Source organism: Ischnura elegans, chromosome 3 (genome assembly GCF_921293095.1).
Source record: "Ischnura elegans chromosome 3, ioIscEleg1.1, whole genome shotgun sequence".
In the NCBI taxonomy this organism is placed as follows: domain Eukaryota; kingdom Metazoa; phylum Arthropoda; class Insecta; order Odonata; family Coenagrionidae; genus Ischnura; species Ischnura elegans.
This window is the reverse complement of record NC_060248.1, coordinates 135,068,739-135,083,427: the sequence shown is the minus strand read 5'-3', so window position 1 is coordinate 135,083,427 and position 14,689 is coordinate 135,068,739. Positions and strand designations below refer to the sequence as shown.

Below are 14,689 nucleotides of genomic sequence, written 5' to 3'. Positions count from 1 at the left end.
AGTTACAATTTATGAGTGGTTCTATAAATATTTATTGTTACAGTCCCAGACGAAGGGATATTTTCTCAGGATATTTGGTTTCTCCCTGATAGCAATTCCAATTCATCTTCTTATCTCGTGAGAACTCCCAAAGATGGACTGAAAATAATTGAAGAAAATCCGGTGGAATGGAGCTTGTATTTTGCAAAATGCCTCAGATTGTCAGCTAGCACTTGGCAGCAGGAGTGGGGGTAAAGCGATGTTAGTTGAATTAATTATATGCCCCATTGTGTCCATAAAATTAAAATATTCATTAATCAGCTAAATTCCTGTTCGAATCATTTAAAGGAAATCAAAATTACTCCCCAAAATCTTGTGTTGCCTGCTGCATAGGCAACCTAGTCAAACATACCAGCATTCATCATTTAGTATTCGAAATTCGAGGTATTCGAATATTCGAGCAATGATTTAATATTCGAATTCGATATTCAAATTCGAGAAATCTGCTATTCGACCCATCTCTACTAAATACCAAAAACCTCACATATTTCCTCAAGCCTTACACACAAACGAAACTTCCTTGCCTATGGAACTTTTTTTTGTTCTCCACTGAAAGTTTCAGTGAGGTTCTTACGTACAGTAAACTCTCGATTATACGAAGCAGGATTTTACGAAGTTTACGATTATATGAAGTGATAGTGTGGTCCCGGCGAAAAGCCTATGGTAAGTACATGGTGCTATTTGATTATACGAAGTTTCGATTTTACGAAATGTTTTGAATTTACGAACCCCGGATCGGTCCCCAGGAGCGAAAGGCATTCGCTTGTACGAACTATGGCGAAATATTTGTCAACAAAACGAGTTACGCCGGCATATGTAGCTAAAAAATCAGCGCTTCCAACTGTGGATCTTCAAAAGTGTTAAATTGTAAATGATAGTGCAACTTTGGAGAGAAAGGGTTCGCCTAAAACCTCACGGTGGGAAATTAGGGGAAGTAGGAGTTAAGTAAAATATCGCGACTGACATAATGCCCCTATTTACGTGCCTATTCGTAAACATCGCATCGACAATACTTGGTAGTTTAACATGTCAGGAAGGTTGCGCGGGGTATTTCGTACACTCCTAATTAACCCTTTGCACTGCTGTGAACGTACCTGGTGCGTTCGCAAGGCAGGCTGCTGTGAACGTACTTCAAAGACTTACTTGACTACATTTCGCCGAAGCACTTCGAAAGGTCCCTAATCCGGGACCCTTTCCTCGACGAGCTCACCCTCGCTGGCCCCTCCTCTTCGACCCTCCGAGCCTTTCTCCCCAAAAGTTACCGCTCTGACTGCATTTTGAAAATCTATCAATCAATGCAATCATCAAATAATAACAGTTTGCATCGCGCTCCTGCCAATCAGTCAATCAAGTACGTCTCTGAACCATGTTTCTGCGATGAGAAATAACGATTTTGTTAACTTTGCTAAAATGGCCAAGTTAATAAAATTGTCATTTTTCATTGCAGAAACACGGTTCAAAGACGTACTTTATTTCCTCCACTACAATCGCAAATAGCTGGAAATCGGCCGGATTCCCTTTGATAGCGCATCATGAGGATGTTCTCGAGGTTGGTTATTGATACAACTAGCCTACTAGTAATTCCACTGCTATAATATCACGGCTATAGTTGATTCGTTACGTTATACCTTCAGGAAGCTGCAGCGGATAAAATTGCGGAGGAGAATAGAGGCTTAAAAGATGATTTTGAAAAATTCTTGGAAAAAGCAGGAAGAGCACAGTGCGCAGCATCAAACGATTATATTGCCCTTGACGATGATCTCCGGGCTTGCGACAATGGGACGCCGGTACATTTGTCGGAAGAAGCTGCGGCCGGGACTAGTCAGAATAGCAGTGACGACGAAGATGAAAGTGAGGAAGTAATTTCACCAAATAAAAAAGAAGTACACGCTGCCATCCAAACATTAAGATTCTTTGATATGGCTAACGAGTTTGGTCCCCAATTTCATTCCCATTTATGCAAGTGAGAAACCATGGTGGAAGCGGCGATGGAGAAGGGTAAAAAGAAAAAAATAACAGATTTTTTTAGTAGTATCTTTTCGTGCATACAATAGCCTTCCTGAGTAAACAACTTAAATATCTTAAGTATTGGGCTCTATTAGCCACAAACTTATTTTTCAGGCTACTCGTAATGAAGACGCACTTCTAACTCTAACCATAAACTTTCTTCTCGCCAGTATCCCCATTTTCCCATGCCGAGAGATCTTTCTTTCCAAAGTCTTTGTTTACTTCCTCCCGCGGCCTTCTGCTGATCTTGCTGACACCCACCTTACGCATCCCAAACCCCTCCTTCCCCAGCATTTCCCATTCACTCCCCCCCTAAGGACCGAGCTTGAGTGCGTCGTAGAAAAATACGCCCCCCAAACGTAAACTGAGGCAGAGCTGAAGGCCCTTTCCCCACCCTTCTTTCTCCTGCCCCCTTCACCCCACCATATGCTGACCACTTCTTTCCTCAGGCAATCCCCATCCCACTCTTATTCACCCCACCCACTGGGAACGTTCCTCGATTGTGGAGAAGGGCATGGTTCATATTTACCTGCAACGGGGGTAAGTTATTAACCGGAGAGAGGCTGAAGAAGTATCTTCCACTGTCGGGGAAATGGTGCCGCGCTTATAATTGTCTCTCTTCTTCTCTGCTGACGTTTCAATTGAAATTATTTTCTTTGCTCTTTCCTCACTATATTCATTTACGATTATGGCACGACTATTTTTTAGTGCTAAAGCTAAGAAAATCTTTTCTCTACGTCAATGATTCTTTGCATAACTTTCAATACGGCGGAGAAAGGGACACGAAAACTAAATGAGGTGAATGTACAGGTTTTTGCGTGTCATTTTTGGGAATTGACGCAAGTGAACCAATACTTCACACACGTTGAGAAATCATGAAACATCTCTTGTAGGAAAACAATCAATGCGGATAATAACATTTCTCTCTTTATTTCTCCGATGATGGAAGATGTTTCTCCTGTCGTTTTCCGGTTGGAACCTTGCTCCTGTCGGCATAAAGGAAGAGAGAAATACTATATGAACATAGCACATCACACCCGGTATGAAGAATATGGTCCTGATGAAGAATAAAGTCTTTCGTAGCAATGTCTGCTAAGATGACGGAGCACAGTATCCGGACGGAGAACTCAAACAGAAATTACTTAAAATATTCGCCAGAAGATAATCATATCCTGCGTAATTTATAATCGTAACTGAATCTCAATGAAAATAACTAATGGAAATGATAGCACATTCAACTGAAAATACGGAGTAACTCGAAATATTAACTTATGAAGGTTATTTTGGAAACGGGTGGAGGCCCTCGTTTTTCTTTTTTTTTTTTCTCGTCACTGAGCGATAGAGGGCGACATAAATGGCGGTTAGGCCGGCTGCCGCTAAAATTCCGTGGGTGCTGGAAACAAATAGGTATCTTACGCGAACTTAATCGTTGTTATTTGCTCCTAACCACAAATTTATAGCATAAATTCTTATAATAAACTTTGCAATTCATTATTTGATTAAGTTTTCTAAACTGGTCGGGAATTTCTTAAGCGATCGTTGATGTTGAAGTATGAAAGAGAAATGGAAATTTTATGGTGGTATAATTATTTAACGATCTTTCACAGCATAAATCGATAACAAAAAGCCTTATAGATATAGATAGCCTTTCTATGAATAATACCGAGAATAACCACCAAAAACATTTAAATAAGACCACTAAAGACAAAAAAGGGCGGAAGAAACAAAAGCGAACATTTTTTTGTGACTTATGAAAAAGGTTTGAAATTACGAAACTCGATTTTACGAAGTGCCAATTTTCCGGTCCCACTGACTTCGTAAAATCAAGAGTTTACTGTATGTACAACCTGATGAGTGACTTAACTCTCACTGATTCACGTATACAAAGTCCCAACCACTTCCAGACATGCTGGGACGAAGAAATTTTTACCAAGGCTGGGGAAGGAAAATGATTGGGGGGGGGGGAAATCCGAAAACTCCGATTTTCCCCCTGGAACCCCCCAAAAAAATTCAAAATGGCGGTAAATTGCACTTTTCGGTACCTTCCGACATGTGATCACCTCCTGCTACCTTACGTTTCCACATATGCAAATGCTTGATATGGTGTTTAAAACTAGAAGGATGAGGCTTTCTTTTGTTGTCGGTTTTATCTCCATGTGCCGAACACTGCAGTGACTCGTCAAAGTTTGAGAAAAATTGAACTTTTCGTTGATATTTTTTATGGTACCTCCGAAACGCGATCAACTTCTACTTATCTGTTCCAGTTACGGAAATTCTGTTCTAGAGGGGCACTTTTTATGCTTGGGCCCAAGCACAGACTTGGTTGTTGGGAGTTATCGTAATTGGAGAGGTTTGTTACAGGAGGTTTTTTATGCATGTATTGTCCATTAGACAGGTCTAGGACCAAGCCAATAACTTGAAAATATGGAGGTTTCCTTGAATTTTCCTATTTGGAGGTTTGTTGTATAGAGGTTTTACTGTATTTCTCCTGAAATTAGTGCATAGCTAGTGATCTTGAAAGTAATTTAAGGCACATATTTTACCGGTGACACCAAAACTTGCTTTGTGTTGGGAGAAGACTGTCTGTGTGCCCAACTACCTTTCATCAATCGAGAGCCATGTCGAGAGCTCACCAAGACTGCCTGCTGCACTGATCAGCACCATGCCACCACACTGGGCCAATCGTCAGTTTGGCAGAGATCTCATCACATGCTAATGTTTTCTAATAGTATTTTTAATCAACTGCAAGTTGTAATGAAATTCACAATAATCTTGTTAAGTGTACACTTGCCTGGCCCTAGAAACATTTTAGTATTTATTATTAAATATTATCCCAAGAGACGTCAGTGGTTCCTTGAATGTTGTTGAAATATGAAGAATGTATGTAACCCTTAGATGCTCAAGGTGATGATATACTGGCCCCATGTTTAATCCCATGTGAATGCCTGTATGTAATAATATTTTTAAATCTAATTTTGCAAATGAATAAATGTATTTTATTATTTTTATAGACAATATAATTTCTCTTGTTCCAAATGCCTGACGTGTACTTGAATCGGGTTTCATCATTCTGGGAGTGAAAAAGGAATTTTCCTGGAAGCAAGAGGGTTAAACATTGTAGAAAAATATCATGGGTTTTGCAATGCATGCATTTTATTTACTTCCTTGAACTTAAATCACTCCTCATATGCCCAAAATCATTATACTCTAATTTAGTGCTTCTCTCATGTGTAAAGTTTTGCCATTGTGTTATTTCCAGCTGGATAAAGTTGAAGAAAAGGAACTGGAAGCTGCACGAGTTGATTACTCAAAGCAAGCAAAGGGGCCAAAGGGCAAGCAGGCAGGCAAGAGGAAGGGTGGAGCCGTAGCCATTGAAGTTATGCCATCTCCCATTGGCAGGAAAGTAGCTCCGCGAATTGGTGAAGAGCTTATTAAGAAATTCGAGAAGGCAGTATGGGCCAAGGAAAATAAAGGCAAAAGGGTATGTTTCTCTTGTAATTTCATTTTGTTAGACACAGTGAACGCCTTGATTTACCATGCTTGTTTGTAGCTTTATGGTGCACTCATACATATGATGGTCTAAACGTGAAGGTTAGGGTAGAGCTCATCCCAGGCAAAACCACAGACAGTGAAATTCAAACATTCAGGGTGTGAGGAGCAGTTCTATTCCCCTGGCATTTTTATGATAACTTGTTTATTACGATTTAAAAACATTCAAAGCATATCAGTTATTCAGGATGATTATGGTTTTAGAATAGGCAAAGAAGTATATTTCCTATCGTTTCTCTCTTTGACATGAAAATATTTCATTTATATTAACACATCTTGGTCCGGCACCCTTTAAACTAGACTAGCCATTGGGGCCGGTCATATTTTATGCCATAGGCCTCAATATATGTTCAAACTATTATAACGTCGATAAAAAAGACGTCAATAAGAAAAAAATTTCACAAAAACAAACAGTAAAGCTACCTGAAGACGCACAAACCAGAACTAGGTCGAAATAGTTCCAAATAAATCCGTAGAGGTCAGCAGGAGACTGCACTGCATGAAAACGTGAAAACGTAAAAACGCGTGATCGGCACATAAGCGCTGGCGGCGGAAACACGTAAAAACACGTGTGCGGACCATAATGTGTTAAGTAGAAGAATGTGCTTCAGTAGTAGTACATATTTGGATGCATTGGCAACCATGTGTATTTTTTGCACATTCTGCGGTGCTCCGGCATGCTGCTAGACTTTTTAATGCAAATTAGTAAGTGATGATTGGAAATTGTACTCAAGGAAATCACAAGTGCCAAACGAAGATAAAAAAAATAATTTTGCTCTATTATTTAGTGATGTTGTGGAATTACATGATCTTGCTTTCATTGTAATGGATTAGTAGCGGTATTCCTGTACTAGGTTATCAATCAAGAATTCAATTTTTATTGTGTAATCTTCAAAAGACATGATAGTATAACTTTGGCATAAAAAATGCATACAGCAAACGCCCAATTATCTGGGCTAATGATGGGTAGAGGCAGTATGAAAAATCGGAAAAATATGAATTATCCAATCGTTCACTTTAATTTCTTGTAATTATAATTATTAAGGTAAATCAACCTATCTATTATTTTTTACGCAATTGTCTTTATTTTTGATTGATTTCTGGAATCATTAAGAGTTCTCTTTTCCAAACCAAGATGTTTTTAGCGGAGATAACATGATCATACTCTTATTCCTACTGCTCCATATAATACTTTGTTTCCGAAAACAATGTACCCTTGACTGTGAGGTCTCGGATTCATATAAGTGGTTCGCACGAATGCTTCAAAACCTCTGCACAACATTGGAAACTACACTGTCAGGCACCACGCCACGTCTCACGCAAGTTGCTCGGAATGCAACTGCTGCGTGACATAGATCCATGATCTCTGAGCACGACCGCACACCACAATGCTTGGAAAACAGTTACATGGAACTCCCATGAAGGCAACCGGTGCAGGATCACACCATCGTGCAGCAGTGATAATAGGAAATCCGGACTTATGGCAAATTGTCTGCGCGAGTGCCTGACTATGACTCATGATGCTATTCTACTTCCACTTCCCCCGCTACCCTAACTACTACTATTCACTGCTTGCGATGATTGATTCGCCTGCTCCGGGAAAGTCCTTAGGACTTATTGGTGTCCAAGGTCCTTAAAGGTGATGTGCCTTCACTCTATGCGTACATAACTTGGCAATTTGAATTCAATCATTGCTTGTGGCACCCAACGCAAGAAATCACCCGCAGGACAACTGTGGGGTTTGCTTCCCGCCCCGTGGGGGTCAAACACTACAATTGTATTGCACTTCCAATTTTCCAGAGTCAAAATTCTTGTCATTTACCAAGTTTTCTTCATAAATACCAAGAGAGTGTATGCCGTTAAAAATAAATTTTTTACTAGTGATGAGTTGAGTCGATTCCTTGATTCTATGCCAAGAATTCGAATTGAAAAAGAGTTAAATTCGTGCGTAGGTTTCCGCGGCGTTGTTCACGATGACTGCTAATTTCCGGGTTCTTCAGCCGCGTCTGTCGTTTTTGGTTGACTACAGTTTCGGAAGCCATCCTGCTTCCGTCTTCAGGTCGAAGGTGAGAAGTTTTCATTTTTTGCCGTCTTATATAGCACTGGCCGATCTCCTCCTGTGCGCTGATTGGTCAGAACTCTCTTCCAAACGTTGCTGATTGGGTAGCCGTTGTCCCTGTTAATATTTTGTCTTTTGTAAATTTCAATTGCTTCCCTGATTTGCCTTGGGTAGTAGCGACTCTCTTTTGCCACTATCTTCGCTTTTTCGAATTCAATGTTATGGCCGGCCTCACTCCAAACATGCTCTGCAATGGCTGACAAGTGCAGTTGTTTTTTATTGGTAGCTCTCACATGCTCCTTCATCCTTGTCGCCATTCCTCGGCATGTTTCGCCAACATATGACTTGCCGCAGGAGCATGGCACTGTGTACACGCCTTCGCATAGTGCCTGCGGGATACGATCTTTTGGTCCAGGTACAATGTTTTGTATCTTGGTCACGCAATTGAACTTTGTGACCACGTCATGCTTCCTTAGTATCCTAGCAATGCATTCTGACACTCCTGCTATGAATGGAATTGTAAGCCGTGCCGTAGGTTTGGTCAATTCCTCCTCCTCTGTGGCCTGGCGTTCTTCAGATGGTCGTGAGTGCATCTTTTTGACCTTAGCGGCCCTTTTGAGGACCATTTTCCGGTCGTAGCCATTCCTGATTAGTGCTTTGGTCAGGTGCTTCTTCTCTGAATCTAATGATTCGGCGTCGGAAATGGTGAAGGCTCGGTGGAGTAGAGATGTTACCACCGAGGCCTTCTGGGCGGGATGGTGGTGTGATTAAAAAACAACTGCACTTGTCAGCCATTGCAGAGCATGTTTGGAGTGAGGCCGGCCATAACATTGAATTCGAAAAAGCGAAGATAGTGGCAAAAGAGAGTCGCTACTACCCAAGGCAAATCAGGGAAGCAATTGAAATTTACAAAAGACAAAATATTAACAGGGACAACGGCTACCCAATCAGCAACGTTTGGAAGAGAGTTCTGACCAATCAGCGCACAGGAGGAGATCGGCCAGTGCTATATAAGACGGCAAAAAATGAAAACTTCTCACCTTCGACCTGAAGACGGAAGCAGGATGGCTTCCGAAACTGTAGTCAACCAAAAACGACAGACGCGGCTGAAGAACCCGGAAATTAGCAGTCATCGTGAAAATGAGTTGTTATGTACCAAGGTGCAAAATCGATTCCGATTCCTGTAGTACTTAAAACCACAAATTTATATACCACTGTGCTTCCAATAGTTGTTTGAATTTTCGCACCACGTAATCATAAAAACAAAACTCATTAAAATCAGCATAGTAACTGTTTCTTCCATACCATAGTCCTGTTGTGGCGTTAAAGATACAAAAGTTTTCTAGTTGCACAACATTGTCGTCGGCTTCTAATGAGTGTTGTAAGGTCAATAGTGTGGAGTCATTTTCATATTGACTCTATAAATGTTCAAATTACCACATGTATCCACTACCACGCTACCATTTCCTATGATGGAAATGCAATCAGAATGGACGAAATCGCTAAAATGTTTGAATGGACCCTAGATCACTAGTTTTTACGCATCATATTTGGTAATGATAAGGTATCTTGGAACATAGATTGAATATGTTCTTAGTGAACAACTGACAACTTTACAATTTTTTAGTTATAATTTATAAGTTAGTGAGAATGCTTTGAAAGTAACAAACACGAAACAAGCTATGGCATCATAGTAAATATGGTGGAAGAATATAAGTGTTGCAATAACAAGTATCACAGAAACCAATTTGGTACGTTTTTGGTCCTTGGAATATCTTAATATGAAGGTGTTATTGTACTTATTTTTGTTTGGGTTTTCTAAAGACTATTTAAAGTAATACATTAAGTTATCTTACAAGTCAATGGTTATTAAAAATATTTGTATATAAAGCATATAATGTCAATTATGATCAGTAATCATTTTTTATTTTTCTTTGAGAAAATTATTTCAGTTCTGATTCCGTTCAGCTTTGATAACAATTCTTTTGGCTATAGTTCAGATTCTGTTTACAATTTCTGAAGCCAAGGACCAGATAATCATCCTTATTCTTGTCTAATTTAGTGGGAGATGAAGGAATCCAGTTTTGGCTTTTTAGGCAATTCAAGCTAATAATGTGACACCTGGCATTTTTCAGATGCCGAAAGTCAAGAAAGAAAAAGAAGAGGAGAAGGACGAGTTTGATGCTATGTGTGATGGAAAAACTCCAACACTTGCACAAAGAGTCGGGAACTCTCCTGAAGCTGTTGACAACAAATTAAAGGCTAAGAAAGGTATGTTATTGTAGAGTTAAGAAGTATGATGAAAGCCTCATTCAAATTTTTTTTAGCACATCCCTTGGGCATAAGTTATGTCTAGGTGTACCTCAATATTGTGCTGATGGCACGAAATTTACTTGCTTTAGCAAAATTACTTGTTACTACACTTTTTCTTATGATATTTTGGCTAGTCCGGCTATACATGGGAAACAGTCGGATACAAATTAACTCGAACCGGAGGGGTGTTAAAATGATTTTTTTTGCATTGAAGCTCAGTGTAGCACCGAATATCCAAAGATCCATCCTCTAATAATTAGCACCCCCCTCTCCTCCTATCCTTTCTATTCCTTCCTTCCCCTCCCCCAACTGCTAGCCATTCGTGCTTTCAAATAACAATAGGTCTTATGATTTAAATTGTTAAGTTAGTCCCACACTTAAGTTTTTCCTGCAACAAGTTATCCAATAACGCTGTTTACTGTGTCACGGTGAGTCACCGGAATTACTGCTCGGCATTTAAGATGGAATTAAAAAAAAAATGCTCTTTCTTTTTAATTTTATGCTGCGAAAGATGGTTAAAAATCATACAACCTTAAACTTTCCATTCTTTCAAGTTTAATATCAACGATCTTAGCGCTAAAGAAATTCCTCTCAATTTTAGAGAACATAATCAAATAACAACTTGAAAATTTTTGTACAAGAATTTAATGTGAAATAATAATAAATAAATGATAAATAACATCACATAATAGCAATGAGATCAATATTTACAATAATAACTAGATATTCTTCTATTGAATAATAAACATATATTAATAAGTATAAAAGAGTCAGTATTGAACATTAGCCTATGGATGTTGAGCCTTCACGTTTTAGATGAAGGTGATTTTTTTTAGCTATTATTTTTGGAAAAAGGAAGTCTTAATGTGCCGTTAAATACAGTACCTATTTTCAAATACCTATTTCTTTAAAAGTTGTACCTTAAGAATTAATGTGATTACAAATTTTTGTGGGGGAATCAAGAGGTTTAATTGATGAAAATTGTTCCTTAGTCATCTTATCGTTGGAGGACTCGCTACCCTGTAATTGCATTTAAATGTTTGTCTTTAATTGGGGGTGACGTACGCTGGCTTCCCTGAGTCTGCTTTCATATATGAGCCTGCGCGGAGACCTTGGAGAGGACGGTGCAGTCTTCGGGTCGGGGGATTACTCATAACCTGAGGCCCGAGTGGGTGGTTGTACCCCAAGGGCGGGGGGCGGTGGCACGGCCAAATCGGGGAGTGGGGGAAGCGAAGGCTAACCCCATCCCCGTTCACAACAGCTTCGAGGTCTTGTCGGAGGACAATTCCGGGGAGCTAATTGGCGAGGTCGTGAAGGAACCCCCTGTCGCGAGGGATGCAGCTTCGAGAGGCAGCCGGGGAGGGAGGGCGGGGATTGTTCTGTTAGGGAGTTCCAACGTCCGGCGGATTTTCCCCCAGTTGGAGAAGAGGGCAAGGAGAGACGGAGCGGACCAACGGGTCTCTTCCTGGTGTATCCCAGGAGGTCTTGTATCCCACACTACGGCGGCGGTAAAAGCAGCGGTGAAGGACACGGGCTGTTCTAGACTGCGGGTGGTTGCCCACGTCGGCACTAATGATGCCTCCGAACGCAGAGCTGATGAGATCTTAAATTCCTTCAGGGATCTAAGCTCGGAAGTGGAACGCGTTCGGAGGGGCACTGGTGTTGATATGTGACTGTCCATCTGTAGCATTGTTCCACGGACGGACTGCGGCCCTCGAGTTTGGGACAGGATTTCCTGGATCAACAAGAGGCTGTGGGAACTCTGTGTGAGCATTGGGGCAGAGTTCGTGGATCTTCGGCCGGTGCTTAGATCGTGCCGGGCTCCCCTCAATTCGTCTGGGGTGCATTATTCCAAAGAGGCGTCGGAACGGGTGGCTCGTAGGATTTTTGAGCACTGTAGGTATTTTTTAGACTAGAGGGTAGGTCATCTAGCGGGGTTATCAAAGATTTAATTGAACGTAGCCTCCGAGGAAATCCGCAATGCGAAATATACAAGAAAGTAAGCTTAGAAGCGTTAACGCCGGACAATAGCGTCATTATTCCCAAAACGCGTGCTCCAGAGAAAGAAAAAATATCAAATATTATTAGTACTGCCAATAAAATTCTCCCGCTGAGTATACAAAAGCCTAGAAAAGAACCAACCGAAACTCTAACTACAAAATATGACATTAACCTTGTTGTAGTTAATTGCCGTAGCGTAAAAAACAAGCGCGCCGAAATCGAGCATATTTTTCAGGACGCAGACGTGGTCATGGGGACAGAGAGCTGGCTTACGGAGGATATAAGCGACAGCGAAGTTTTTCCTCCAGAATATAAAATTTACAGATGCGATCGACGCAATAGAACAGGTGGCGGAGTTTTTATTGCAGTTAAATCCCATTTACAAAGCGCCGCCCACGAAATAATTGACAACGAAATTGAAAGCGTATGGTGTACAATTAAACAACGAAACAAAAGGAGTATTCATGTTTGCTCTTTTTATAGACCGCCGAACTCCGAAGTCGATATTATGTACCTGCTAGAAAATCAAATATCCGCATTTACTCAGAGAGACAGTAAAGGTGTAATAGTAATCGGGGGAGATTTTAATCTTCCATCCATAAACTGGGATACTTACACTGTAAAACCGAATTCAAGGAATAAAGAAATCGGCGAGGTATTACTCAACATACTTGCAAATCACTCTCTCGCCCAAGTAGTTGACAAACCTACGAGAGGAAACAAGCTATTAGACCTTTTAGCAGTAAGCGATCCTAAGTTGATAAAACAAGTCGATATTATTGACGGTATAAGCGACCACAGAGTAATCTTTGCAACGTTAAAAGTTGATGTGGTGTCAGCCGTAAAACCAAAACGCAATATTTACCTATTCGATAAATGTAACTTCACTAAATTTGGCGAGATGCTTAATGACTCCTACAAAAAATTCGTTGTTACATCAAAGGACCAAAGCACAGATGTAATATGGACACGTTTCTTAGAAATTCTGCGCCAAGGAATCAACGAACATATTCCGCAAAAACTGAAATGTGATAATAAGGAACCTCGCTGGTACAACAACGATGTCAGAAGAGAACTTAGGAAACAGAGAAAACTATACAACTTGTACAGAAAGTCCATCACGTCTCGTAATAAATCGAAGGAACTTGAAGCTAAAGAAAGTTACGCTGCTCAACGCTCAATAACCAAGAAATCAATGCGAACTGCAATGCGAAAGTTTAAGAAAAAAGTAAAAGAAATATCTATAAAACGTGATGGGATAACTAAACAACTACAATCGATTAAGAATAGTAAATCTCCGGGTCCGGAGGGAATACCCGCGCGTGTCCTCAAAGAGTTAGCTCCACAGATCGCGCCTTACTTAGAGATCATATTCAAGAAGTCACTCTCCGAAGGGAAGTTACCGCCCGACTGGAAAATTGCTAGTGTTACACCCATTTTCAAAAAGGGAAACAGAAATGTCCCAGGCAACTACCGTCCAATTTCCCTAACATCAATTATAGGCAAGATACTTGAACATATCGTTGTTAGTAATATCATGTTAGTAATAACTTCCTCCATGACTGTCAGCACGGATTCCGAAAAAATAGATCCTGCGAAACACAGCTCGCGCTCTTTCTTCACGACGTTATAAAATCTGGTGAATCGAAAAGACAAGTTGACGCACTTTTTCTAGATTTTAAGAAAGCTTTCGACACTGTACCTCACAACAAACTTTTATACAAATTACAGTCATGCGGATTAAACGAAACAGTTGTAAACTGGATACGCGACTTCCTCAGAGATCGTAAACAAAAAGTAGTTCTTGACGGAATTAGCTCTGATGTTGTAAAAGTTACATCAGGTGTTCCACAAGGAAGCGTAATCGGCCCCCTGTTGTTCATTATATACATTAACGATCTGTGCTCCCGCATTAGCAGTAAAATACGTTTATTTGCTGACGACGCTGTCATCTATCGCGAAATTAGTGATCACTCTGACTATGGAAATCTATCATCGGACTTAAACAACGTTCATTTGTGGAGTCAAGAGTGGGGACTCGAACTTAATCTGAGCAAATGCATGGCGGTACATTTTTTGCGGAATTCGTCCAACACTTACAATGTTTATGCAGTGGATGGCATTAACATAAAGGCAACAGACGAAGTGAAGTACCTGGGAGTTACGATAACCTCGAACCTCACGTGGGGAACTCATATAAAGAATATTTGCGGCATAGCCCTGAAGAAATTAGGATTCGTCAAGCGTATTGTGGGAAGATTTTCGGATGAGAAAGTAAAAGAAAGGTGCTATTTCGCTCTCGTCCGACCGCACCTTGAATATGCAGCGAGTGTATGGGATCCAGTGCAGAAAGACTTAATCCGCGAGCTGAATAAGATACAAAGGAAGGCTGCGCGTTTCGTCAAAAACCGCTACGGGCGTACAGACAGTGTTACCCAGATGTTAAGCGAATTAGGCTGGGAGCCGTTGGAGACTCGGAGGCTGCGCGCTAGGCTTAGATTGCTTGAACAATTAAGAATGGATATATTTAAGAGCGACACAGAGAACATAATCTTAGAGCCACACTATATTTCCAGGTCCGACAGAAGCGATAAATTAAGAGAGATTTTTAGCCGAACGGATAGATATAAGAATTCGTTTTTTCCCCCGAACAATAAAGGACTTTAATAAACGTTTGTCCCAACCTCGTTAGAGCACTACTTTTTTTTTTAATAGCTGTAA

General features: G+C 40.5%; 1 protein-coding gene across 3 annotated transcripts in view; it reads left to right on the top strand.

Moving 5' to 3' along the window:
• Nucleotides 1-14,689, top strand: part of LOC124156618 (DNA topoisomerase 2-alpha) — a 112,215-nt gene that overhangs the window by 83,291 nt on the left and 14,235 nt on the right. For all 3 annotated transcript variants that reach the window (XM_046531263.1, XM_046531265.1, XM_046531264.1), the window contains 2 exons: nucleotides 5,306-5,527; nucleotides 9,790-9,925. In XM_046531263.1, the coding sequence (XP_046387219.1) occupies nucleotides 5,306-5,527; nucleotides 9,790-9,925 (358 nt within the window). The remainder of the gene's footprint in view (nucleotides 1-5,305; nucleotides 5,528-9,789; nucleotides 9,926-14,689) is intronic.